The following is a 26195-nucleotide window of genomic DNA, read 5'->3' as shown; positions in this document are numbered from 1 at the left end:
CCTCCCGTGGGGACGCAGAGCTGAGATCAGGGAGGGAACAAAAGGACACAACGTGGGTTTCTAATCCAAACGCACTTGTCTTTATTCAAACCAGGGTCCAACTGGTCAGTGGGGACGCCCTGACACCACGTGCGCGCGAGAGCGGCTGACGAGGCCTCCCTGTCCCTGGTGCAGGGGCGGGCGCCTGCAGAGGCTGCGCGGGCGCGGCCCCCACAGCGCACCGGCCAGTGGCGCCGGCAGGTCAGTCGACAAAAGCAAGGAATAAACAAAAAAACAAAACACGCTCAGTAGACTTCTTCTGTAAGCTCCCAGAGTTTCTGGACCAACGAGCCCCAACCCTCAAAGCCCGGAGGGAGGGGCTGAGAACGCCCCTCACCGCCACCAGTGCCGACGGAAACCCTGCTTTTTAAATTAAAAAATAAGCCAGTATACATCGTAGAAAATTTCTCTTAAAAATCTCACAATTTGTAAATGTATATTTTTTTCTTTAACATAAAAGTTTACAATATACGGTAAAACAAAAGGCTCAGGAAAATAATTTCAAAAAAAAAAGGAAGAAAAAGAAACCTGAAGTTTTGAATTAAAGCTGAAGACTTTTTTTTTTAAACCCTGTTGTTGAACCAGTGACTTTTTTTTATTGTGCTGATGGGTTAGAGAAAGAAATATGTTTAAAAACTTCAGTCCAGATACCCACCGCCGCCTCCAAAAGCCTCTCGCCCCCCTCCCCCCACCGTCGAGTCGCTATTTTTCTGCCAAGTTTGTGATTGTCACGAGTTCACAAGTTCTAAATCCTGGGTCTCAGCCGCCCTGACGTCCGCAAGGTGCCGGCCAGCTAGCGTCGGTACGGGTGGAACCCTTGCACATTGTGGTTCTGACCTCGTCCAAAGCCACTGCCGCCGGCGGGGGGGCCCCCCGAGCCTGGCACCGAGGGGCCCCCGTAGGAGGGGGGCTGCTGACTGGGGTCTGAGAAGCCCTGTCCGAAGCCAGCCAAGTCCTGTCCATAACCTGCAGGGAAAAAGCCTGGTGAGCCGGGGCTGGACGGCAGGTCCGAGCCCATGGCTGAGGAGGGGTCCGCACCTGCATAGCCCAGCCTGCTCCCCCACAGGACCCCGACCGTCTCCGCACAGAAGGAAAAGCAGCTCAGAGAACCCGAGGACCCCCTGGTCTGTCCCATCCGTCTCCGGCCTCGCCTCCCCACCTGTTCCCAAGGACCCGCGGGCTGGGCCCTGGCGGCCCATCTGAGCCCCTGCAAACCTGAGCTTGGAGACAGAAGAGTGCCTGGCCTGGCTCGGGGGCCGGAGGGCTTGCAGGAAGTTTATTTTTGAGTGGAATGCACGGGAAACGGACACAGCCCCCAGAATCGAAGAAAATGTCAGACTAGCGCCAGGCCTCCCCCGTCCCCCGCCAGACCCGAGACAGTCCTCCCTGCAGAGCTGACCCGAGCCGGCAGTGCCGGCAGAACCGGCGGGGGCGGGCGGAGTGCCCGACGCCGGGCAGGAGTGCCCCACGGGGAACATGCGGGTGGAGACTGCCAGGGCCGGGCAGGTCACCCCCACCCCCCCCAAAACAGGACCTAGACCCTGCACTGCTGACCTCAAAAGGCACGGGAGGCGCTTCCAGAAAGGGGGCCGGCACCAGACTGCACACCGGGATGCAGGAGTGTCCTGGGGCCCTGGGGTCCCAGTGTCCCAGCAGAGGGTGTGCGAAGGCACGGGGTGCCTGGGGCCGTGGGGCTGTGGCCAGTCAAGAGCCTCGCCCCGGCAAGGGCCCCATCCCGAGGGCACCGCCGGGTCCACCCCCACCCGGGGCGGCCGCTGCCTGGGTGCAGGCCGAGTGGGGGCCGTGGAGGAGGAGGTGCCACCTACCTAGGCCACATCACTGCTCAGCCTGACCATAAGAGTGTAAACAAAGTATGGGCCCGAAGCCCGACGGGTCTGGAGAATAGGTACCCAGGCCTGGCAAGAGACGAGACCAGGGTGACTACCCCAGGGCAGCCTCAGCAGAGGGGCGGGGCCACGCTGGCCGGCGGCACACCCCCACCCAGGGCTGCTCAAGCCCGAAACCTTCTGCTCCGGGGGTGGGGGGCGGGGGTGGGGCAGGGGGACAGGAGACAAGCAAGGTGCTTGGGGACCGTGGCCAGCCACAGTGCCAGGGGACAAGACTGCACGGAGTTTTGAGCAGCTGGGAGTGGCCAGCCGGGACTACATCCAACCTGCAGACGTTGCAGCCTGGGGCCAAACGGTCTGAGCGATGACATGGCTCGGGCAGACCCCCAGATGGGGAACCGTGGGCTAAGGCTGTGGCTCCTGTAGGAGCCCTGGAAGGCCTGGCGACAGGTAGTCCCACCCATGTGGCCCAGCAGAGGCAGCAAGAGACCCCCGGACACCTGGCCCAACCCTGTCCTCACGTGAGCTCCTCCCACACAAGCCATAGGTCGCCACCCCGTAGACCCCGGGCTCAGAAGCACCTCCTCTGTGACCAGCCGCTCGCTCCAGTGAGGCCCACAGTAACAGCCCAGGCAGTGCCGGCCGCCCACCAGAGCCACGAACCCAGGGGGCCCACGGGTGCCCGCCCCGCACTCTGCACTCAGAAGAAAACAAGACAACCAAGGAACAGGGGGTGCCCCGAGGCGCCCCGTGCCATCCTCCTAGGGGCCCTGTCACAGCTTCGGGTTCCCAAACCCACGGGCCCTGGAACACTGGCTGCACGATCAGTGTCTTTCTAAGACTAGTTCCCTAGCCAAAACCCGAGAAACCAAAACCTGCTCGTGTTCACTCTGCTTGACCCTGCACGACAAGCCCCCGCCAAGCGGGGTCCCCGCCACCTTCGCGCTGGCTGGGAGGAAGGCCGGAGGTGGGGGGAGGGGGGGGCAGGAAGGCCAGGGCGGGGGGCCAGGCCCCGGGGGCCGCAGGCCTCGCCTGCAGGTCTCCGACTCACCGTACTGACTGTAGGGGAAGTCCGGCTGGGCCGCCGGAGGCTTGCTCATGTCTGGGGCGGCCTGGGACGGAGGCGGAGGGAAAGCCAGAGGTGCTGCCCCTGGAGTAGCAGGTGGAGGCGGAACCCCTGGCGGGGCGAACTGATCCGGGGGGGGAGGTGGAGGCCCGTAGCCGAAGCCTGCGAACAGGAGAGACAGACACAGACGCGGCCCGGCCTACCGCCGCCGCCCACACCGCTTCCTGCCTAGACCCACGGAGCGGCCGGGCCTTGAGGATGTCCCTAGGGTGGGCCTGGGGCGGCCTGTCGACCCCCCAACAGCCAGTGTTAGGCAGGGACCCCGCGGGCAGTGGTGTGAGGACAAAACCTGCCTGCCGGACACAGCGCCGGCTCCCACAGCCTCCCCCGCGGTCCCGCGGCTCGAAGGCCGGTTCTATCCACCCACCTTCTGGTTAGAACCAGACACCGCCCAGGCCAGCGAGAGACACACCTCTGCCAAGAGGGGCCACACGGCCGTCCTGTGACCTGACTCAAGCCAGGGCACACTCTGACAGAACCCGCGCTCCTAAGCCCTCCCCAGCAAGACTGTGGGACCGGCGAGGCCGGCCGCGTGGCGCACGGCAACGACAGCCATCAGCCGCGGTGCCCAGCCGAGCGCTGCCCGTCACTGCCGAGGACCCAGCCGCCGGGCGGGTGCCCCAGCACGTTGCTGAGCACAGACCAGAGCTCCTGACGCTCAAGCCCCTCTCCGCGGAGTCACGTCAGGTCCAGACGCCCCAGCAAGGGGGCACACGTCCCTCTCGCGACAGCTGTGCCACCCACACGACACTCCAAGCTAAGGGACCAGGACAGGCAGCAGCCCAGCCACGTGCCCCAAGCAACTGCCAGGCATAGGCTGAAAGGGTGCATCTCTTGGGGGGCCCCCAGCCCGGCTCCAGGGGCCCGCAGAACTTACTGAACTGTGGGGGGGCACCGTAGCCCTGTGGGAAGCCCTGAGGAGGGGGGAACCCTCCAGGAGGCGTGGACACGATGTACGAGGTGAACGGTGGGGGCGGCGGGGGCGCTCCTCTCCCGGCAGGCGGCGGGCCGTAGCCACCTGGAACACCCGCGCAGAGGGCAGTGAGGGGAGGGGCGCACACGGCTCCCGCCGCCCAGGCCTCCCGGGGGCCCACCCCACTGCAGATTCCATTCTCTGCAGGGCCCACAGATAAGGACTTACCAATTGCCTGTCCTGCTGGAACCCACATTCCTAAACAGGAAAACAAAGAGGGTGGTGGGTGTCCTGTGCACAGCCCAGCCGAGCAGCTGACCCACCCCCAGTGGCACTCGCTCTGCTGGCAAAGCCCTTCGGCAAACACCCTCCAGGGGCCTGGCACCCTGCCGTACTGCGGGCACAGGGGGACGTCCCGGCCTCGAGGAAGGTGTCCGAGGACACACCTGGGCAAAGGGCTGCCACTCGTATCCTGCTTCTCCGAGGGAAGGCTCTCCCGGACGGCCCTAGTCTGTCGGTCAGGCGGCCCCAGCTTCTCAACAGAACCCGTCAGAAAGGGTGAAGGGGACACCCACCGACTAGGGGCCCAGAAGCACAGATGGGACATCAGTCTGGGTGGTGGGAGCCCCGGGCCGGCTACCAGCCCAGTGCTAGCGGGCAAGAGCTTCTGGTCTCAGTGACTGGTTTCCTGTGGCTATATTTGGGTCTCCCCCACCAACAAAGACTTTGTTTGATAGCGATCGAGCACAAGCAGGGGGAGCGTCAGAGGCAGAGGGAGAAGCAGGCTTCCCGCCGAGCAAGGAGCCCAACGTGGGACTCGATTCCAGGGCCCCAGATCATGACCTGAGCTGAAGGCAGACACTTAACCGACTGAGCCACCTAGGCGCCCCTGGCTGTGTTTTATTTTGGGGGGAAAATGTTTTTAAAAAGACAATCTGCCAACTTCGGCGGGTGCGGGGTTAGGGGGCAGCCCAGGTGCCTCTGGGTGAACACAGGCCCATCTAGCCTTCTTTGGCCCCTCCCTGGACACTGTTTCTAAAGGAGGCGGAGGCTATCAGATCCTGTCCTGGGGGCTCTGGGAACCTCAACCCTTTTGCCAGGCTGATCTTAAACAATCCTGCTGACCCTTCACAGAGGCCCTGACGGCCCAGCAAGCTTCCGCCTGGAGCCCAGCGAGCAGGAGCAGATTCAGAAGGTCCAAGAGGCGGCACCCTGTGCTTGTTTCCAGCCAGGCCAAAGCCTCAGTCTCCCTCAAAGCATCTTCTGAGCCTCTGAGACAGCCAGGCCAGGCCCGCCCCGCACTCCCTCCTCACTGAGAACCGTCTGCCATCGGCTCGCTGTCAGCAGCAGAGACGGCCGCCGGGGTGCGGCCGCTGCTGGGGGCGAAGGCGGCAGGGATGGGTCCCCTGAGCCACCAGAGCCTCTCACTGCCCCCTCAGAACCGTGTGGCCCTCCTCCTCCATAGCATGGCCTGTGAGGCAAAGACACTCACACAGCCCAGCGGGGCATAGGAAGAGAAAGCCATCTGCCCAAACCACAGGTGGGGAACCGGGCTGTGACCCAAGCACACCGCCGAGGGTCACAGCACGCTCAAGGTGGACCAGGTGAGGACACGGAAACTGGCCCCTTCCTCATCTGTGAGCAGGCTGGACAGTGCCCCTCTGGGGCCTGCCGGAAGGTCTGGCTGCTAACAGGTACCCAGCACGGAGCTCTGTGCACTGGCCCTGCGGCTGGACGCGGAGGGGCCCCGCCTCTGCCTTCATCCGTCCCTCAGAGGCTCGCGCGCCTGTCCAGTCGGCACGTCGCCCTCTGCGGTGAGTCTGCAACGCCTCCGGCTCAGGACCCCGGCCTGCACGCAGGTCTCCCTGAAGGGGCCGCCTGGGGGCAGGACCCGGTCTCGGTGCCAGAGCCTTACCTTGCGGGCCGTATCCTTGCTGCCACGTGGGTGGGGGCTGGCCTGCCCAGCCATTGGCAGCACTGGGCACGACCCGACTGCCCCACTGGCTGGCACCTGGCTGTCCCGGCGCTTGGCTTTTGCTGTCCCGTGGCTCAGCCCGTTTAACTTCCACCTAGACAAATGAAGCTCTGGTTTAGGGAGATGCCAAGGGTCCTGGACCCCCTTCCCTTCAGACACACCCTCAAATAACTTATGACTACACTTAGCATCTTATTATGACTTAAAACTAAATACTTAACTATAAACCTTATTTAGGCCAGTATTTTTTTCTTTAAAAATTTATAGTTTTTTTTCTCTTTTCTTTTTTTGCTTAAAACATGTTTCTCAGGTACAACAGGTGCAACCGTAAGCCGTGTAAGCCCAGCCTGCTGCAGAGCACGGGCTGAAGGCCAAGGACCCTCAAGAGCTTTGTGGGACAAGGGTATTTCAGACAAGGTGGAAAGACAACTTTCTCCTTTGATGGCCTCATCACCCCAGGGACACAGAGCCCAGGACGGGCCGAACCATCACAGCCTCTTCCAAGGCCTCTCCGGGGCCCCAGCGTGGCCGGAGCCAGATGCTTTCCGAGCTCCGCGGGGAGGACGAGCCTCGCTGGGAGGAGCCAGGCCGACGGACTCACGGGCCCTCCAGAGCCCCCCCCACCCTGCCTGGGCTTTAAGCTCATACCTGAGAAACACAGTTGGCTTACTTAGGTTTTTTATTTAAAATGTCTAATGGAAGATAAAGACTTACCTTCCCCAGGCTAACGCTTAAAGAATCTCAATTAACTCAAAATAATGTCAGAGGGAATGGATGTGATAAAGAGTCTTACATTACATCTAACAAAAAAAGTAAACAAACATGCAATAAAATGGACATTTGAATCAGTAAGCAATCTTCATACTGTGTTCGGTCGGCAGCCCCGGACCCTTCCTCTTTGGGACGCTGTCAGGAGCCGCAGCCCCGAGGACGGGCGCAGCGGGAGCGAGCGTGCGCGCCCCCTGGCACTGAGCGCCGTGGCCGCCAGCAGCAGCCCCCCCACTGCAGGGTTTAGATGCGGCCAGACTGACAGTCCGAGGTCCCCCAATTACAGGGCTGCCTCAGCATCTGCATCTCCAATTTTTTTCTTTAGCGATAAATTTTAACGAGAAGGAAGAGACAATAAATCCACTCGAAGTCATCCTTGGGGTCTCATAGGCTGGTGCACTAAGCATTACGTGTTCCAAATTCCAACAGTTCTGCTCGGGGCCCCTTCCTGCTGGAGAACAAACAGGAGGTGGGACAGAGGCACAAAGACCCCACCTTCCTGATGCCCCAAGGACACCCCATGGACAGGAAAAAGATCCCCCTTAGCTCGAGGCCATGTGGCAGCAGGACCAAGGAGCCCTCAAAGAACTGAAACGAACGAGTCTACATAATTTCCTTAAGGGAATCTGGTTTCCGCTTACAAAGCAAAGCAAGGCAGCCCTTGCATGGTCCCCCCTAATTTTTACCCTCTTCCTATCAGAACGTGGATGCAGCACTGGCACTATGGTTTTAATGAGAAGTGGGACCCAGGCCCCTTAGGGAGGTGAACCCCCACCGAGAACCGAGGGGCTGCCGTGCCAGTGAAGGTCAGGCAACGGGAAGAGGGCGAGGCTGGGGGCTGCTGCCGGGGGCTGGGCTCTCTCGCGTGTGCACCTTACTTTAGAAGCTGCGTCCCACACCGAGGAGCCACCTCAGTCCCCACTCTGCGCTGTGTGTGGACCAGACTCAGACACCGATGCATCCCACAAAACCGGGGTGGGGCCGGCCGCCTGCGGTTGGAAGCAGGTCCGAGTGCTTATCGGCCTTTCTGCCCCTGGAGCAGGACCGCGCCTCCTCCACGTTTCCAATGTCACAGTACCTTCAGGTATCGAACGTGGACTCCTCTGAACTGGTGTTCGTAACTGGCAAGCGTCCCTGAAATCTGCTCGCTAATTTTAAACTAAAAGTTCAATGAACGTCGGAGCGAGATTTGCGTGTGCTGCTTAATCAGGTTCAAACGGAATTAATTAAGCAACCAAACCTCAGGCACCTCTATGCAAAAATAGCTCCACGCGGCCGTGTTTACCGCGTGCAGGGAGCGGGCTGTGGGGCTGGGCCGGCAGAGGCAGGAAGCTCGGGGTGCCTCAGCCCCTCCACAGGACCGTAAGGGACAAAAATGGGCCTGCTCTCGTCCCAGGGGCAGGGCAGGGCAGCAGCAGCAAGGAAATGCCTGCTGCCTGTGAGGCGACCGCGGGGACCGCTGGGGGTGGGGGCTGTACAGGGGCAGAGACAGGAATCCTGCACAAACAGGGGCCCGGAGCCTCTCGCTAACTCTCAGAGACCCCCACACTAAGACCCTCTCCCAGCGATCTGTTTTAGGGGGGACTCCCCCCGAGCCCCGGGGGCCCCGGGAGAGGAGGAGCGGGCGCGGGCTGAGCCTGCCCGCCGCCGCGGCGGCAACACAGTATGAAGATGAAACCAGAGGTCACTTGACCGCACGGAGTTAAGTACTACCGAGAGCATGTGGCTGCGGCCGGAGTTCCACAGTAAGTGACCCAAGTAAAGGAGAACCAATCCTTCAGGATGTTTAAGTCTCTTTCAGTTTGACACGGACCCTGTTGTCACAGGTCCACTGCCCACCGCGCGGCACGGGGTGGCAGGAGGCAATTGGAATGCGGGACAGACATCTGAAGGAGTGGTCACTGAAACCAAGCCTGAGGCAACCTGCAATTTCACTGGAGGCCAGCCCAGGAGGCCCCCGCAGACCGTGCCCCTCGGCCGGGGTGCCACCGCCACCCCCCTAAACCGGTCCCAGTGGATCCAGAGTGAGGGGCTCTGGGAGCAGCGCCGGCGAGACGGGAGACGCCACGCTGCAGGCAGGAGCCCTCGGGCAGGACAGGGCCCTGTGCTTCTGCAGGAGCCAGAGCCCACCTTGCCCTATGTCCCAGGCCCTTTTTCTGCTCAGGAATTATTTTCCAGTGAAATCCCTAAGTTGCCTAAAACTTGGTTTGGTCTTAAGGTAAAATAAAACTACAACTACACACTTTTTTGCCCATGATGTCGTGAAAATGCATGTTGACAGCCTGGTCCACTGATTGTTCGTCCTCGAAAGTAATAAATCCAAAACCTAGCCAACGACGAAGAGTGAATCAAGGTAGCAGGGCGTTGTGACACAAAACAGGGTGATGAACAGTATCAGGGCCGGGCCGAGGGGGTGCCCAAGGGTTTCAGGGAAGCGAGTGTGTGCGGCTGTAGGGCAGGGCCCGAGCCGGTGGTGGAGCCCGAGCTCCCCGTGGAGACACGCTGGGAACCCCCCCGGGGGGGGGTTGGCTGGCCTCTGAGGGAGGCGCAGCCTGGGCAGGAGAGAGGCCCGGTGCGTGGATCACGCCAGAGCGCTCTGGAGGGGGCCGCGGCGCACCCCTGCGAGCAGGGCAGCAGCCACGAGCTCCGCCTCCGCGAGACGGGGTATGTGCCGTGGGTGCGCGGCTGCTTTTCTGAAACCCGAGAGTCTCCCCCTCGGCTTGCAATTCGCTTTGCGACTAGGTCTGACGGCAGCCGTATTCATGGTTCTAGCGCGCCGACCAGACTGCGGTGTCTACAGTTCGTGCCTCGCTAAGCTTAGCCAACGCCGTTGGATAAGCCCAAGGAGTCCCGTCCGAGTCACACACGTATGCATACAGGTGTCTACCTCACGGACCTACGCACAAGGTACACAGAGATACAGGCCACAACGGGTTCCAGCAGGTCAAACTCTGCTGGCAGCAGCGAGAGCAAGAGGCACTATGTCGTCAGAAAGAGAATTTTCAAGGGAAAAAAATTTAGCGTTTCCCAAACACAAGGAAGTGGCAGTATAAACGAAGTTTGGTCGGTCCGGGTGAGAGTGGCCGCCCGGCTACCGTGGCGTGTCTGGTCCTCAGTCGGCTGCACTGTCTCCCCGGGGCCCGACTGACTAAGCGTGAGAGGCGGCGAGCGGCAGGCAGCTGCCGGCAGAGCCGGGGGACGAGGGCGGCTGCGGGGAAGGGCCGAAGGGGGCACGGGGTGCTGGCGGGGGCGGTGCAGCGGACCCTCCCCGGCCGACGGCCAGAGCCCGGGTCAGGCCTGCGCCCGCCAGAGCCTCCGAGGACTGCGGGGCCAGAGCGGGCAGGGAGGGGGCATCGATCAGGAAGGGGCGGCCAAGCCTGAGGCCTCTCAGCTGCGGGACAGGGACGCTGGGGCTGCAGCCACCAGGCCGTGGCGAGGTTGGGGGGGGGACTGCAGGCATGACGTGGGGCGGCGGGGGGGGGACAGCTCAGAAACCAGGGGATGCCAGACTAGCAGGGAGGGACACCCGGGACTCTGGAGGCTTGACGTGTCCCTGCACGCGCGTGTCTGAGCGTGACTACGCACACGCTCACACGAGAATCTGCACACGGCGTGAGGGCAGGGGTGGGGTCACGGCTGCGGAACGATGACAGCAAGACACGCGGAAGGAGACGGGAGCGGGGGCCGGGGGGGGGCAAAGAGAAGGTGGGAGGTGAGCGAAGGCAGTGGCCAGGGTGAGGGGCGGGACCAGGGCTTCACTGTCCCTAGCAAGACACACGCAGAACCCTCGGGACAAGGACCGGGACACTGTCTCAGGTCAGCCGAGAGGGAGGGGGGAGGCGGAGGCCTGGAAAGACCTGGAAGGGGAGAAAGCAGGAGGACCTCTCTGGGACGCCCCTCTAGCCCACGGGGGTTCCTGCCATCGCTCCCCCTTTCTGCTGGCCTCGTGCTCGCAGGGACCCTCAGAGCCCGATGTGGAGGACATTGTGAGCTCCCACGGGAACGTGGGCCCCAAGGTCAAGCCCAAAGCGCTCTCCCCGCCAGCTCCTCCTGTCTTGCACCCCCAGCCCACGGCGGCTCGGCGTGTTCCCCGGGCCCAGGGCGAGGCCTCAGGGCGCCGACTGGGGGGGTGTGAGTCTAGGAGCGGCCCTCAGGACCCCCACGCCCTGAAGTTTCACGAGACCGGAGGCGAATGGTGGAACACGACATGGGTAATGAACAGCACGTTAGAAAGTTAACATTTTCTCCAAGTGCAGGAGTTTGTGTCTGTAGCCACAGGGCTCGCGCGGTCCGTTACAGCGCGAGAGGCGGTGAGTCTCGGGTGGGGAGCCCCGGGGCGGGGCGTCTAGGGACGCATCTGTCTGTCAAAAGGCGACATCACCACTGAGGGAGCGGCCAGAAACACACTGAAACTTCGTTTACACCCCACTGGAGCGAAGCCCGCTCCGTCCTCTGACTGCGGGACTGGCCTGTACCTGTGTGACATAATTTAGCACCTGGAGAAGAGAAATCTAAAGAGATATCGTTAATCACAAACAATTCACAGAGAGAAAAGGAAAAACAACTTACTTAACGTTACTGTACTTTACTACGAGACACTTAAGTACGTCACTAAGCATGTATGTCTATGTTAAAGTTAAGCTAAGACTTAACAGCTTAATCGACATGGAGTGCGGATACGTCACTTATCATGGAGGGAGAGAAGGATGAAGTTCAAATGGCAAACTATTCTCCAGCATGGCGGGCGCACGCGGCGGCGGCGCCGGCTCTGCGCGGGGGCCTCCGACGGGGCTGGGGCAGAGGCTGCGCGGCGCCCAGACGCCAGGCCGGCTCGCGCAGCCGGTCCCCAAGCGGCGGATGAACCCAAACAGACGGGCGGGCACAAGCAGCAGCAGCCACAAAAATAAAATTGCAAAAATAGTAATAATAAACAATAATAATAAAAAAGGGCACAGAAATCGGGTGCCTGCTGTCCCAGCCCCACAAACCAGCTGGGACGTGCGGGTGCGGGCGCGGGCAGCTCCCGGAAGCTCCCAGGGACGCCTGAGGCGGCTCCTTACTCTCCTCCCGCTGCCCCACGGTCTTAGGGGAACAAGAAACAAGAAAAACAGGAAAAAAGCATGGGATGGATAAGAAAGTCCACGTTCAAGCCGAGCTGGGGCAGACCTAGCCTGACGCCACGGAATGAGACCTGCCTGGGCAGGGGCTCCAAGCGGGACGCGGCCCGGAGTGTCAAGGGCACCGTTGGAGAAAAGCAGCAAGCTCTCAGTACACGTTTAAAAACAGAAACCATATTGAAATTCATGTCAGGTTGCAAAAACTTCAAAAGAACGAGCCAAAAAAACCCGGGGACGTCTGACCTTGGGAAGCAAACAGGCTGGGGCTGCACAGGAAGGGCCTACGTTTGAGTCGTGTCTCCGAATCACCCTTCTCTGCGGCAAGCTCGCTACCACCACCACCTAATTGTGAAATAGTTTGCCATCTGAAGGGGAAGGTCAAGGACAAACTCCATCTCTTTTACCTCGAGGCCTCTGCTTCTCTGCGTCGTAGATCATAACCACTTCTGTGACCTGCAAGAGAGACGGGTGTTCGAGAACCCGGGAGCCACGGGCAGGCACGAGCACGTCCGGCTGCCAAAGACTCCCGAGGCAAAGGGCCGCCGGGGACGTCTCCAGACGTTCCCCAGGGAGGCCCCGAGGCAAGAGGCTAGACTCCTGGCGTTTGATGCCTGAGACTCAGGGGACCTGCAGGAGGCCAAGGGGCCAAGGGGAGGCCAGGGGACCCACAGGAGGCTGCTTGTGCCCCGAGTGCTCACGGGGAGGCACGTGGACACCTGAGGCCCCAGCCCCACGCTCCAGCCACAGGACCGCAGGGCGCCCTTCCATTCTCAGACAAAAACCAAGGCCTGGATGGCGGGACAAGACCCAGAGCTCTGGTGCTCGGCCGCATGCTCCGAGACCATCCCACTGCCCAGCACTCGGCTGGACACTCCCCGACAGGCGTCCGCCTAGCCAGCAGCCCTCTCCCCGGGGCCCCTGGCTCACGGACCGCCTTTCGGCACGGGCTCCGGCCCAGGTCCTCTGCATACTCGGGAACCACCCCCCGACAAGCAGGTGGCAGTGATGCAACAGGGCTGTCCCACCGTTGGGGGTGTGGCCCGGTGGGAGCCTAGGGAGACCCTGTGCCTTTGCCTCAGCTGACTGGACGGCCCCCACACGAGCCCGCTTGCTAGCCCCGTCTTCTGCCTGCCGTACTAGAACTGAGTCTCCTGGAGGAGCCCAGGTAACTCTAAACCCCCATAAGATTCTCAAAGATTTCAGCCTCTTCCAGAAACAACCAGCCTTGGGAGAAGGTCTGCTGTCACTGAGGAAACGCTGCGCAGGGGACAGACACCTAGCCGGCGAGTGCCAGGCCAGCTCCCTTTAGGCCGCCAGACCTGGGCTAGGGTACTCCTCACCTTCCCACCGCGCCCCCCACCCCACAAGGCACGGCAGGCTGGTTCCCGGTTCCCACAGTCGGGCCGAACCCCGCTTCTCCCGGACACTACGGAACGCTCCCCACCGTGGCGCTCACAACCCAGGGGAGGGCCTTCCACATCAGCCTGGCAAGCTTCCACTGGCCCAAAAAAGCAGCAAAGGCCCCCCCGGGCTCTGGCTTGTTCTGGGGGAGACAGAGGCCCAGAGGACAGAGCTGCCCAGCTCCACCTCCAGGGACACCGGGCTCCACCGCTCCCGCCCGGACCCGCCGTGCTCTGAGGCAGGGACAACTCACCACTCCGAATTTCTTGAAGTATTCCCTGAGCTCTGTCTCACCACAATTGTGAGGAATCCCACCGACAAATATTTTATTTGATTTACTGTTATCGCTCCTGGGTCCTTTCTGCTGTTTTAAGAAGGAAACGATGGTTAGTCGGTGTGGGGAGACCTCACGACGCTCCCCACAGTCAGGCTGTGACGCACGCCGCACTGGTCTTAAGACCCCGCCTGAAGCCAGACCGAAGCCCTCCAAAGAGGAACCAAAGAGAATCTGAATCTGAAGCCAAAGAGAATCAGCGAACTGTCCTAACGCTTCCCCCGCCTTCCTCTGGGACCCGCGGCGACAGGGGTCTGGCGTGGCCACCCGAACGCACGCGCGGAGCGAGTGGCGGGTCCCGTGGCGAGCTCCGAGTCACGAGAGCGAGAGCAGGAAGCTCTAGCGTCCCCGAGGGCTGAGCGGGGCGCCGGCAGGACGGAGACCAGCAGTTCTCCGGAGCTGACCGAAGAGGACGACGGGGGCTCCCCACGCCTCGCCGGACCCCGGCGACCCCACCCTCTGCAGGCAAACACTTGTCCGAGCTCGTCCCTTGTGGACAGAGGGGGCCCAGAACCTCGGCTCCGGCTACCAGGACACCGCCTCCCCCGACCCCTCGCACCGTCTTTCCTGTCCAGGGCGCCCGGGCACCGTAGTCCCAACGGCCCTGGACCAACGCCATGGGAGTCTGGGGGCGGGCGAGGGTCTCCCAGGTGCACTTAGGGCTCGAACTCCGTCAAGTGTTTGCTTCGTCTCGGCAAGGCTACTGAGAGACTCAAGGGCACGAAGAACCGAAGAGAATCTGAATGTGGCCGCGACTCCAGTCTGAAGAGCAGAGCCACGGAAGCCGCGGAGAATGACCCCAGAGCCGCAAGGGCCCCCGTGGGCACAGCAGGCGCCGGGAGCCGAGGCCGACACCCCCGCTGCGGGGACAGGCCTTGCGTGAGAGCACGTGGTTTCAGGAGATACCCGCTCCTGCACTCAGGAGTGGCAGATCCAGACGGAGGTGGGACAGAACAGAGATGACTAGGAAAATGTTAACAACTGATGGGTCTAGGCCATGTGTTTAGGTGTCTGATGTACTACTTTACTGATTTCTCCAAACTTCCCAAAAAGTTTCCCAATAGAAAATTGGGAAAATAAAAACTATTTCAAGGATCTGATGCCCCTGTCTTCCAGCAGCGGATGGCTCTTGCTAGAAATGCAGGTTCTCGGGTCCTGGCCCGGACACGCCGACCAGACGTGTGCCCTGCCTGCTGCCCAGCTCTGGCCAGGCCCCTGTGCCAGGACAATGGAGTCCTGGAGGACGGTCTGCTCCGAGACCCACTGGGCTGCGGAAGGAGAGGGACGGGACGGCGGACAGAGGAAGGGTCCGCTCCAACAGGCCCGGCGTCACGGGCCACACAGCCCCCAGAGAACCCCTGCGGAGCCCCCACACTGGCGGCTTCAGAACCAGCTGTTCCAAGCAGCCGGCTCTCAGACACGGCCGACTGGGCCCTGGCCCCGAGCCGCAGCACCCAGATGGGAACGGCCAGCAAGCAGAAAGGGGCGGGGGACCAGGGGCTGCACTGACACAGCCCCCTCCCAGGGCAGGGTGGGAGCCACCAGGGAAGAGAAAATGGAACTCCTGATCGCAAACAGGTGTGGGAGGCCTTTTTCTTGTTTCCAAGGTAGACTAGGAAGAATATTCTTGGCTACAAAGTAAAACACACACCCACTGGATAGAGTCAAGTGACCGTGTGCCGCTCCAGCAGTGAAGCGCCCCACTGCCCTCAAGGGCCACGGGAAGAACCCCAGGCGGGGGGCGCACGTCCCCTCCTGCGGGGCCGGGACACCGGCGGAGACGCCGCCCTGCCCAGCCCGGCCTTACCCATCCTTCCTTGGGCCGCGTCCTCTCCGGCTGCATCCCTCGAGGCGTGCACGGCTTCGGGTCGATCTGCAGAAGTTTCAAAGGAGTCAGCTGTGACTACGAAACCACGTTCTCTAGAAGAGGTGTCCGCACGGCAAACAAGCCCTTGCTCCCAGTCACTCCACCCCAAATCCAGGCCCTCCGGCCCCCTCCGGCCCCAGCCCAGAGCTCCAGCCCCGCTGACCCGCTCCCTCACGGGCACACCCGCCAGGCCCAGCCGCAGAGGCCGGCTGACGGGGCAGCGCGCGGCAGTGGCGGAGGGACAAGGGAAGTGGACTCCAGGGAGGGCCACTTACGTTTCGGCCGTCCAGTGTGTGTGGTCTGCTGGCCAGCACCGTCCCCACACAGTTTGGGTCTTTAAATTTGACAAACCCAAAGCCTCGAGACTGGTTGGTGGTTTTATCTTTCATGATCACACAGTCTACGACTTCTCCATACTGGGAAAAGTAGCTGCGTAGAGTCTCTGCTCGGAGATTGGGACAAAAACACAAACACACACACCGGAGTGTTAAGCACTGGCCCCCCCCGCTGGTGCGCCACGCACACAGGCACACACGCTCCCAGTTCTGCAGCCTGACCTGGAAAGCGTGGAACCAGCCCCTTGTCGACTGGCTCAGCAGATCACTGGTGGGGAGGGGAAGGGGAAGACAGTCCAGGGCAGGAGACCCATGGGAAAGGACGGGGTTCAGGACACGGACACATCATGTCTTCCCACGGAGCAGAATGCGTGCAACTGACCACGGCAGCGGCCGAAGGCATCGGGAAAGGGAAGTGTAAGGGACCGCCCAGTGACCGCCGGGACTGCCCAGTGACCGCCGGGACTGCCCAGTGACCGCCGGGAGCGCCAGTTCCCACAAGCTGCTTCCTCCTGAGCCTGAGCTCAGGGACGGCGCCAGCAAGCCCCCAAGCCTCCACACCCCGCACAGCAGCAGCCCCTCCGCCCTCCAGAGCGCCCCCAACTCTGCCGACACATGAGGACGGCTCCGGGTCAGGTGCCCCCCACCCCGGGATCCAAGACAACGCTAAGTCAAGAATCAAAGAAAACAAGCAAAACCCCGAAGTAACAGCGAGGCGCATTCACACGACTTGAAGACCAAGGTCATCAGCCTGTCTGCCGTGCGGGCACGCAGCCGGCCCCGCCACCTACCTTGGGTGGTGCTCCAGTCCAGACCGCCCACGAAGAGCTTCCTGCAATTCAACAAGAGAATGTTCAGGGTCAAGACAGTTCTCACCTCCACCATGCCAGCCATCTGCCCTATCCTGAGGTGGGATTCCTGCCCTGCCCCTGACCGCAGAAGTGAGGCAGAGATGCTGCCTTATATCAAAGTCACGGCAAGGACATATGTCCCCCTCAACCATCACTCAGCCTCGTCAGCTGCAGACACAAAAACCGACACCAAGATTGGCCAAGATGGTTGCGAGTGAGTCAAACATGGAAGCAAAGACGCGTCAGGGCGCCCGGGGGGCTCCGTTGGTTGAGCGACTGCCTTCGGCTCAGGTCAAGATCCCAGACTGCCCGGATCGAGTCCCGCCTCGGGCTCCCAGCTCCGTGGGGAGTCGGCTGCTCCGTCTGACCTTCTCCTCACTCATGCTCTCTCTCACTCATCCTCTCTCAAGTAAATCAATCAATCAATCTTTACACAAACAAACAAACACGACAGGTCAGAGCCACACATGCCCGCGGGGCAAACCGGTGAGAATACGAGACCTCGGGAAATGGACCAACAGGAGCCCCCAAACCCCAGGGGCCTCTGGGCGGGGTCACAGGGCACACGGCCCCAGCGCTCCTGCAAATCGTGAGGACTTAGGAATCAAGCAAGGTCTAAAGGCACCTGCGACAGACTGACTGACCAGGGAGCAGGATGCTCTAGGGTAAAGTGTCACGTACCTTCCCTGTGGTCACAAGGAAGGACCCACGAATCACCGGACGGCCCCTGGAGCTTCAGACTCGGCACCAGAGCCCCGTCCCACGTCTCACACCCCAGGGCAGCTGGGGCTGTCCTTTCGGGCAGACACACGAGAACTTTCCAGAAGAACCCCACTGTTGCCCCAGCTGCCAACCTGCCCCTCTTCTGCACAGGACACCTCTCGCGCAGCCCCAGACACGCAGAGCCCTTCCACTTCCCCCTGCCCCTGGGGAGGGGCTCCACACCCACAGGCCACAGGGCAGCATCCACCTGCCCCCCGCGCCTGGACTGGCTGGGCCTGAAGTGAACGGAGGCACCGGTGCGGGAAGGAGGTGGCCCATGTGCTGCGGCTACTCCAGGCCTCACTGTGGCCAAGCTCCCTTGCGTCTCCGATGGGCCCAGGCCCCTCAGACACCACTCAGGCCACCCACAACATGGGCAGTGGCCGTGACAGCAGAGGTGGGGGAAGGGGTCACGAGCACTGTCACATGCAGAGGGGGCCCTGGATGCTAACCGGCAAGGGCTTCAGAAGCCAGCACATGGCCAAGGTTCCGTCCCCGTCTGAGACTTAGGGTCCCGCGGTCCCCTCGTCTGGAGCCGACCACACCACACTCAGCCTGAAGACAAAAAGACCCCCGCAAGCCGCCAAGGAACAGGGGGGCCCTGTCCTCCACCCCAGGACAGACCCCTTCGAGGCAGCCGGCGCACCTGCCACTCCCGCTGCATCCGGGGACTCGAGCTTCAGCGTGCCAGCCCCTGGCAGGGTGCCTCCCACAGGCAGCAGGACCGCCGGGGCCTCGCTCCCAGGGCCTTCTGAATTCAGTGTGTGAGAAACACCAGCCCCACTACCGCAGAGACAGCCATGGCCATCCTCACAAGGGCCACAGACAGGCCACGGCGCGGTTCGCCGGGCCGAGGAGAGGTGGGGACAGGTACCCCTGGCCGAGGCCACGCTCAAGGGGCTGTGCGGGCCACAAGGCCGCTCTGTGAGGACAGGCTCCCGGAACGTGCTGATCAAGCAGCAGAGGGAAGCTTACGCTTGGGGCTCATTAGCTGAAACTCGTGTCTCCTACGCACCCCTCAAAATCAGGCCAGGCTTCCTCCCGCCGGCAAACAATCCCAGGGGAGAGGGGCCCCCCGCGGCCAGCCAGGGTGCTGCCCCAGCATGCTGGGCCTCAGGCCCCGCCCGCCCTCACAGGGCCGGGCACCCAGCGGAGGCGCAGGCAGCAGCTGACTGAAGGCCCCAAGGCTGGCCGGCGCCGCACGGAGCCGCCTGTTGGCCCGCTCCTTGCCCGCGGGAAAGCAGCGGGTTTGCCGTGGAAAAGCAGATTCATGCAGGAAAAAGACACCTGCAGCCTTCTCAAGCACCGAAACCTGATTCACTGAGACAAACCCCAGCGCCTGTCTAGCGAGCCCCAACCAAAGGGAAGGCCGCACGCAGGTGCCCTCCCCAGTCCTGCAGCCCCCGCCCACCTACGGACGAAGGAACTCGTCGGACCAGTCCAGGTTCCACCCCTCACGGAAATGCCAAAATCTGGCACCAAGGAGAACAGGCCAGACACACCACCCAACTCTGCCCCACGGACCGGGCAGTGAGAAGCCGGCAGCACTGCACCCTCGTTTCTCTGCTGAGCTGCACTGACTTCAGAGAAGGCTCCAGGTCTCAGAAGAGTGCCGGGGGGGGGGGGGGGGGCGCCGCAGGGGGACCTCAGCGCTGAGCTGGCGGGGAGAGAGAACCTGGCTTCTCCGGCCACTATTTCGCTCCGTCCCCCAAGTCTGAAGTTACAGGAAGTCCTCGGCTGTGAGAGACCTTCACAACCGAGGAACAAGAGGATCTCCCTGGCCCCTGGTCCTGGGCTCTCTGAGCTGCACACCCGGGGCACCTTCACAGCAGCTCCCCCCTCTGTCGGGGAGAGCGAGCACCCCAAGCCTCCAGGCGGCACCCGACTAGCTGCTATACCTGTTCCCAGCTCCTCTGCTCCCCCTCCGAGGGCGGACTTCCCCCAGGGGAACACGCAAGAGCCACAAGGTTCCCGAGGTCCTGGGAGGCCACCTCTGAGCCCCAGCACTGAGCCCCAGCACTGAGCCCCAACTCTGAGCCCCACAGACTATGGGGCCTCCAGCAGGACTAGCCGGGAGCAGCTCCATCGCGACCCAGGCAGCAAAACCACGCGCAGCCACTGCAGACGCGTGGGCAAGCCTGGCACAGGGCGGGGGACTGCACAGCCAGCCAGCAGCCCTGCGGCGGCCCAGACGGACCCGCGGGGCACCGCGCGCATCTCAGGCCTGGACGAGACTCTGCGGACTAAGGGCCCAGCTGACCGCGTGCACCCCACCCCCAGCCCTTCCCTGCTCTTGAGGGTACAAGAGTCATGACTCAGCTGAAGCTGAAAGTCATGGGCCCCCTCCCAGTTCCCAAACCCCCTCAAACCACCAAGGGGACCTCCTGGCTCCATCAGGCCCTGCCAGGTGACCCCAAGTCAGGCCACGGGTAATGCTACTACCAGGAGGGCCCAGGAGAGATGGCTCCCTGGGCCCGAGCCAACAGCAGGTGCTGGTGACTCCCTCTTGGAAGGGGCTCTGCACAAGCGCCTGGCAGCAGCAGCTCTCTTAACCCTCCCGCCCCCCACCCGCCAGGCTGGAAACCCCCGTGGAGGACGCTCCGTGTGCCTCAGGCAGCCCCGTGGTGCTCAGGCCAGGAAGCAGACCTTCAGCGGCCTCCCTGGCCAGGCCAGCCGCTGTGGCTCCGCCCCTCCCAGTGGGCAGGCAGGCTTCAGAAAGTGCCCCCTCGCCTGCGAGGCAGCGGCAGGGCACCGCTTGGCTCCAGAGGCCAAGAAGCCGAGGGCCTGGGCCGAGCGCGGCCGCTCCGCCAACGGCTCTTCTGCCTGAAGTGCACAGCGCAGAGCCTAGTCTGCACCGTCCTGCCCCTCCGGGGAGGTCGCCCGGGACCGGGTCTCCCTAAGTATGTGCTTGTCTGCCTACAGGGAAGGCAGCAGCTCTGGAGCGAAGGACACAGCACGGGCCCGGCAGCCGCCCCACAGCGGCAGACGCCAAGTCCTGGGGCTCAGGCCCTGCCCGCAGCAGCTCAGGCTGCCCCCCTGCCAGCAAGGGGAGCTCGCCCCCTCCCAGACCACTGTGGGGGGGCCGGTCAAGTGACGCCTGCGAGAGAAAAGCCCAAGACGCCCTGGTGCCTGGCATGAACTCCCCCCGGTGAGGCCCTCCACCTGCCCTCCCCCAGGCAGGACCGGTGTCCCCCAGCAGCACTCCCTGGTACTGGGCAAAAACCTCAGGCAAACAAGGGAGGAGCGGCTGCCAGCAGAGCACGCACGTCACCCGGTGAAAGTGCTCGACTCACGGCCAGCACTGGAGACACAAGTAGTGACCCAGAGCACCTCCCAATGTCATGGTCCACATTACAGACGCCAAGCTCGTTCCCACTAGAGCAAACACACCTAAGCCATGGGAGGAAGCGGCAGGGACGCCCGGGGACCCAGGCTGGAAAGAGCAGATGTGACCAAACACGTGTCTCATCTGCCAGAGGATACTGGGGAGCATCTGGGGACACAACTGGGGGTGCTCCAGCACCGAGTGGGCGGGCCTCAGGGATGCTGCTCAGCCCCCACAGTGGCCAGGACGCCCCACATGTCCGCACTGCTGTGGACTATCCAAAGGGCAGAAGAACAGCATCTCTACCTTCGACCCCCAAGTCTCCATCACCCTCTCCGCGGCAAGAAGACAACCACAGTCAGGACCTCTCTGAACCCAACCATCAGGACCCCTTCCACAAACGGACATTTACCCGATCCCCACTCTTCCAGGGCCAGGCCTCTGGCCTCACCCTACTAGCACTGCAGCCGGGGCCGGCCGGGCTGCTGGGACCGGGGTAGGGGGGGCAGGCTGCCAGCTTTCTGAGCTTCCAGCTCCAGCAGCCGTGGGCTCCCGCCACCTCCTGGCACCTGCTCTCACAGGGACGCGCGTGCTGCCGCTTTCTCTCCACGGAGCCCACCTTCCCCCGGGACTCTTCCCTGGACAGCGTCCGGCTGGCCCTGCCTTACTAGCAGCACACACACCTGCACACCTCTCTCAGCTCCTCAACACACGCCAGGGGCCCCGGAGGCAGGTGGCACAGGACGCTTCGGTCCTAATGGGAACCGCCCCCCCACGACACTGTGCACACCCGCAAGAGGCCCACCCAGGGGTCTGGACCTCTGCGGGGCTTGTGCAGAGCTCCTGCACCAGCTCCTGACCTGGAATTGAGAGACCCTTCCAAGTGGCCCTTCTAAGATCATGGCACAGGAAAGAGGACAGAATGCCCTCCCCGCCCCCCAGCAAGGTGAGTGCCTGTTCCCCCTCATCTCTGGCCCCAAGGGAGGTTATCAGCGTGTCACACAGCTGCCACATGGGGCCCCACGTGACCCTGCTGCTCCTATCAGCCCTCTGGCCTCCAGACCCAGCCTCCCTCTGCTCTGGCTGATCTGTGACAATCGGAACGCTGGAAACGCTAACTGAAACCACGGTCTCAGCCAACTTCCTCTCTCCCGCCAGACTTCCCGGGGACCGCTGAGCCGGCTTAGGTACAGCCCAGACTCGGTGACGCTCTCCCCTGCAAGGCTCAAGCACAGGAGGACAACCCCCCACTGGACAGTACCCCACCTGTCCACGCGCTTCCTGAGGCCCTGCCCCTGCACCCACACACGCGGTTCCTGTTAGAGAAAGGGGAGCAGCCCTTCCCGCCTGTGGAACGCTCCCTCGGGAGCCACTCGGACCAGGCTGACCACAGACCCGACAAGGGGGACCGGAGATGAAGGGGCATGTCGTCAGAGATCGCTCAGGCCTGTCACGGCCCGCTAACATCTCCCATCACCTGGATCTGAGCACCACACTCGCTCCCACGTGGAAGCCACCCACAGTCGGCAACCGTGTTCTGCTCACAGCAAACGGAGCCCAGCGGGGTCACCGTACTGTCCGAGGACAGCCGAGCAGAGCACGGAGATCAGAGTGGACCCCAGGCTCCCACATCAACGGACCAGAAACAAGGATCCTGTACAAAACAGAAACTGGACAATGGTTTTTAGCAACAGACTTCTACCTGCAAAGCTATTCAAAGTTTCTGGCCACCTGACATTTACGACGTTAGAAGTCCGGCGATCCGGGCGGATGTGCAAGCGTGGGGAGGGGAACGCGGCCAGCCAGGGTACGAGACCCGCTACTAGCTCCACGGCATCCCCAGGCTGCCTCTGCAGACCCAGGCTTGGATCCGTGCAGCACACCTCGGGGGTCTCCGGGCCCCCTTCCCTCCTGAGTGAAAAGCAGTGCAACGCTGGAAGACCCCCGGCCTGGGCGCTGCGAGGCTGTGCCCTGGAAGGCCGGCACCGCAGGGACGCAGCAGGCCGGCGAACTCACCAACAGGCTCTGCCCCACTTCTGGAGCACTTTCTCCCTATACCCTGGCTTCCCGTCACAAGTGCCGCAACTCTGCACCCACGTAACACAAAGAACGCCGTCTCCCAGTCTCCGGACACGCTCTGTAAAGCGAGCCAGGCTAGGAGCTCGGGGTCCTGCTCCCGGTGCCCTACGGTGTGCGGTGTGGGAAGGAGGAGCCCCCCGGAGGCATGTTCTGTGCACAGCCGGAACCGGGAGCTGGGGGCCGGGGAGGCCAGTCACCCGCCATGAGCCGTCAAGCACCTGAGCCCACGGAGCAGCATACGCAGGGCCACAGAACCCCAGCCCCGAACTGCACGGGAAACGGCTCGGTAAAGCCCGGCGGCCGGCACCGGGCCGCGCTCCGCAAGGAAAGCCAGACCACGCCCCTCAGCCGGGGCAGAAACGGATTTCCGAGCCCCTCCGGGACCCCGCTCACACCTCGGGCTCCTCCGGCGCCGACGCAGCGAGCACTGCGCTGTGGTCAAGGGCCGAGCCCTCGCCAGGGCCGCCCAGCGGGTACCTTCCCCCTCTCTTTCCAATCCGCCTGCTGGGGGCCGGCGGGCGCGGGGCCGGAAGGGGCTCCAGCTGCAGCCCCCCGGCAGATGGCCGCGGCGCCCAGCGCTCGGCGGCGGCCCGGGGGCCCGGCCCACGTGACGGCGGCCCTGGCCCCGGGTCCGCGCACCTTCCTTGTTCTTCGCACCCCGGCAGGGGCTCAGAGCGGCCGCGGGGAAGAAGTTGCGCGGCGGCACAGCCCGCAGGGCCGAGGCCGGGACCGCCACGTGCGCCGCCCCGCCAAGTTGGTGCGCGGGCTGGGGGGAGCCCCGGGGGCCCCGGGGAAGCCCGGCACCCAGGCGGCCGCGGCGCCCCACGACCCCGGCCTGCCGTTGCAGATCCACCCCCCGCGGGAAGTCCACTCGCCGAGGGCACAGGCGTCCCAGAGCCCCCGGCTCCCTTTCCGGGTCCCCCTCGCGCAGGAGGCGGCGGCGGTCCCCCCGGACCCTCCCAGGCTCCGCTCGGGGCTCCCCCGCCACGAACCCGGGCGCGGGGGCGGACAACACGGCCCGGGCCGCCGGGCTCCCCGCTGCCCCGACGGGAGCGCCGGGTGCGGCGGCGACGGGGACGCCCTGACCGCCCCCCCACAGTCCGGCTCCCGGGCCGGGCGCCCCCCCCCCGCGGGCCCTCCCAGAGCCGCCCCGGCCAGGAAGCGGCGGGACGCCGGACTCCCGGGCTCCCTCCGGCTCGCCGCCCCCCGGCCCCGGCGGTCCCCGCGGCGGTCCCCGGCCCCCCAAGCCGCCGGCCCCAGCGCGGCCCGCCGGCGTGACCTTGACGGGGGCCGGGGCGGCGTCTGGGCGGCGGCGGCGCAGGCCGGCGCGTCCTCACCCGATCTCGTCGGCGCCCGAGTTGTTCATGGCGGCGGCGCTCGGCGTCCCGGGCCCCCTGGCTCGCTCCCGCCTCCGGAAGGTCACCGGCCCCGGCGCCCTCCCCACAGCTGCGGCCCGGATCTGCGCAACGGCGGCGGCCGCGCTGCCTCCTCCCCTCAGCGCCAACGGTCACCGCGCGCCCCCGCGCCCGCGCCGCCGCCCTGCGCACGCCCGGGCGCGCTCCCGCACGGGGCCTCCGGGGGCGGGGCCAGGGGTGCGCCCGCCGGAGTGCGTGCCTGCGTGCGCGCCTGCGTGCAGGGCCGGCGCTCGGCGGCCTGGCCCCTGTGCGGCGAACGGCGCCGCCACGGAGCACGCTGGGAAGTGGAGTCCCGCGCGCCGGCCCCGCCCCGCGGAGGGGAGCGCGCCGCCGAACGGCGTGCGTGCGTGCGTGCGTGCGCGCGCGCGCGGGCCCTCCGAGCCAGGCACCGCGGGGCGCAGGCGCGGCTGGGCTTCCTTGTTTGCGCTCAGGTCGGAAGTGGCACGCGGGGTCAACGGCGGGCAGAGGCCACGCCCACTGCGGGGTCACGCGAGGCGGCGGTGCCCCTTTCCCGGTCGGCGTTTCGGCCGCGACCGGGGCGCCCGCCTGACGCGACGAGAGGGCGGCGGCGGCCGGAGAGGCGTCCCCGCCGCGCGCCCCCGTCGCCCGCAGATGCGGGTCTGGGGGCCCCGCTGCAGACGGCCCCGCAGCCCGGAGCAGCCCGCCGGGACCGGTGCCCTGCGGTCGGGCGGCGCCGCGCGGCTGCGTCGCTCTCCGCCGGCGGCAGGTGCCTGTACTCGTCAGGGTCAGCCTGAAGCGGCGGAGGGGCCGGGTCCCAGGCGGGCGGCGCGAGCCCCCGGGCGCTTCGAGTTGGCCGAGCACGCGGGCCTCGCGTCCCCTAGAGCGGCCGCCGGGGCGCGGGACCTCCTTCGGCGCCTCCGCAGGGCGGGCGGGCAGCGAGCGGTCCGGGGCGGGTCGCGGCGGGCAGGCGGTCGGTCCGCGCCCCGGGGACCGCCCTCGTGCACGGCTCCGGCGCTCTGCAGGTCGGAGGAGTCCGGACGGGAGGCAGGCCCTGGCGCCCCGCGGGGTCCGCGGCGCTGGAAGGACATGCCCAAGGCGTGCGGGGAAGAAAGCGCGGGGGCCAGGCTTCGCGGCGTGTCCCCGATGCGGGGAGCAAGCAGGAGGGAGCTCGGCCCCACTTCCAGGAATGTGTCCCGCACATGCTGGCCCCACTGTGAGCGCAGAGATGTCCCGGGGTGCTCCCAGCTGTTAGAGGAGCCGGAAATGGGTCGGAACCCACACGTCCATCCACGGGCATCTGCGCAAGGAAACCACAGAGGGCCCCGGTGAGATACACAGGATGCGGTCAAGTGACGGAAGCCAGACACCAACTGTTCCAAATAATACATTCTTGACAAGGTGGACGCCGGGGTGCCTGGCTGGCTCAGTCAGTAGCTCTGCGGTGGGCGTGCAATCTACTTAGAAGGTCCGCTGACAGTGCAGGCGGGGTGCCGGGTGGAAGAGCGGGGTCCTGCACCTGCCACGGGGGCAAACATGTTAGGGCTTTGTATGTTTACTCTGTGTATGTATATATATATATATATTTTTTTTTTTTAAGATTTTATTTATTTATTTGACAGAGATCACAAGTAGGCAGAGAGGCAGGCAGAGAGAGAGAGGGAAGCAGGCTCCCCGCTGAGCAGAGAGCCCCATGCGGACCTCGATCCCAGGACCCTGAGATCATGACCTGAGCTGAAGGCAGCGGCTTAACCCACTGAGCCACCCAGGCGCCCTGTATATATATTTTTTAATCTCATTTATTTATTTGAGGGAGAGAGAGAGAGAGAGCATGAGTGGGGAGGAGGCCAGAGGGAGAAGCAGACTCCCAGCCAAGCAGGGAGCCTGAGGCGGGACTCGATCCCAGGACTCCAGGATCATGACCTGAGTGGAAGAGATTGGCTTAACCCACTGAGCCCCCCAGGCGCCCCTACTCCGTATCTTTTAAAAAAGATAAACTAGCAGGCACCTGGGTGGCTCAGTGGGTTGAGCCACTACCTTCGGCTCAGGTCCTGATCTCAGGGCTCTCTGCTCAGCGGGGAGC

The 26195-nt window shown here is 63.9% G+C and overlaps 1 protein-coding gene across 2 annotated transcripts; it reads right to left on the bottom strand.

The window, feature by feature from the left end:
• Positions 1-57: 57 nt before the first annotated feature.
• DAZAP1 (DAZ associated protein 1) lies at positions 58-24299 on the bottom strand. 2 transcript variants are annotated; one of them, XM_032305110.1, is made up of 12 exons: positions 24077-24299; positions 16514-16554; positions 15663-15829; positions 15328-15393; positions 13440-13550; positions 12190-12238; positions 8912-8994; positions 5841-5994; positions 4154-4183; positions 3890-4030; positions 2938-3114; positions 58-1005 (listed from the first exon to the last, which is right to left on the bottom strand). In XM_032305110.1, exons 1-12 carry the CDS (start codon positions 24103-24105, stop codon positions 833-835), a joined length of 1221 nt encoding a protein of 406 aa, XP_032161001.1. In that variant the 5' UTR covers positions 24106-24299; the 3' UTR covers positions 58-832. The 2 variants fall into 2 exon arrangements, with proteins under 2 accessions (XP_032161001.1, XP_032161009.1); XM_032305118.1 differs by having other exon boundaries at positions 13440-13547.
• Between the last annotated feature and the right edge of the window lie 1896 nt (positions 24300-26195).

The sequence above is a fragment of the Mustela erminea genome, chromosome 1 (genome assembly GCF_009829155.1).
Source record: "Mustela erminea isolate mMusErm1 chromosome 1, mMusErm1.Pri, whole genome shotgun sequence".
Lineage (NCBI taxonomy): Eukaryota > Metazoa > Chordata > Mammalia > Carnivora > Mustelidae > Mustela > Mustela erminea.
Note: the sequence above shows the minus strand (reverse complement) of the source record. Positions and strands in the feature narration are given on the sequence as shown.

What these genes read in the sequence shown, in the direction of transcription:
- DAZAP1 (XM_032305110.1), bottom strand. Translation starts at nt 24,105, where the DNA reads ATGAACAACTCGGGCGCCGACGAGATCGG. An exon ending in ACTTCAAGAAATTCGGAGTG is followed by an intron (nt 12,239 to 13,439) that starts GTGAGTTGTCCC and finishes TCTCTCTTGCAG; the next exon opens with GTCACAGAAGTGGTTATGAT. An exon ending in GCAAGGATACGGCCCGCAAG is followed by an intron (nt 4,184 to 5,840) that starts GTAAGGCTCTGG and finishes TTTCCTGTTTAG; the next exon opens with GAATGTGGGTTCCAGCAGGA.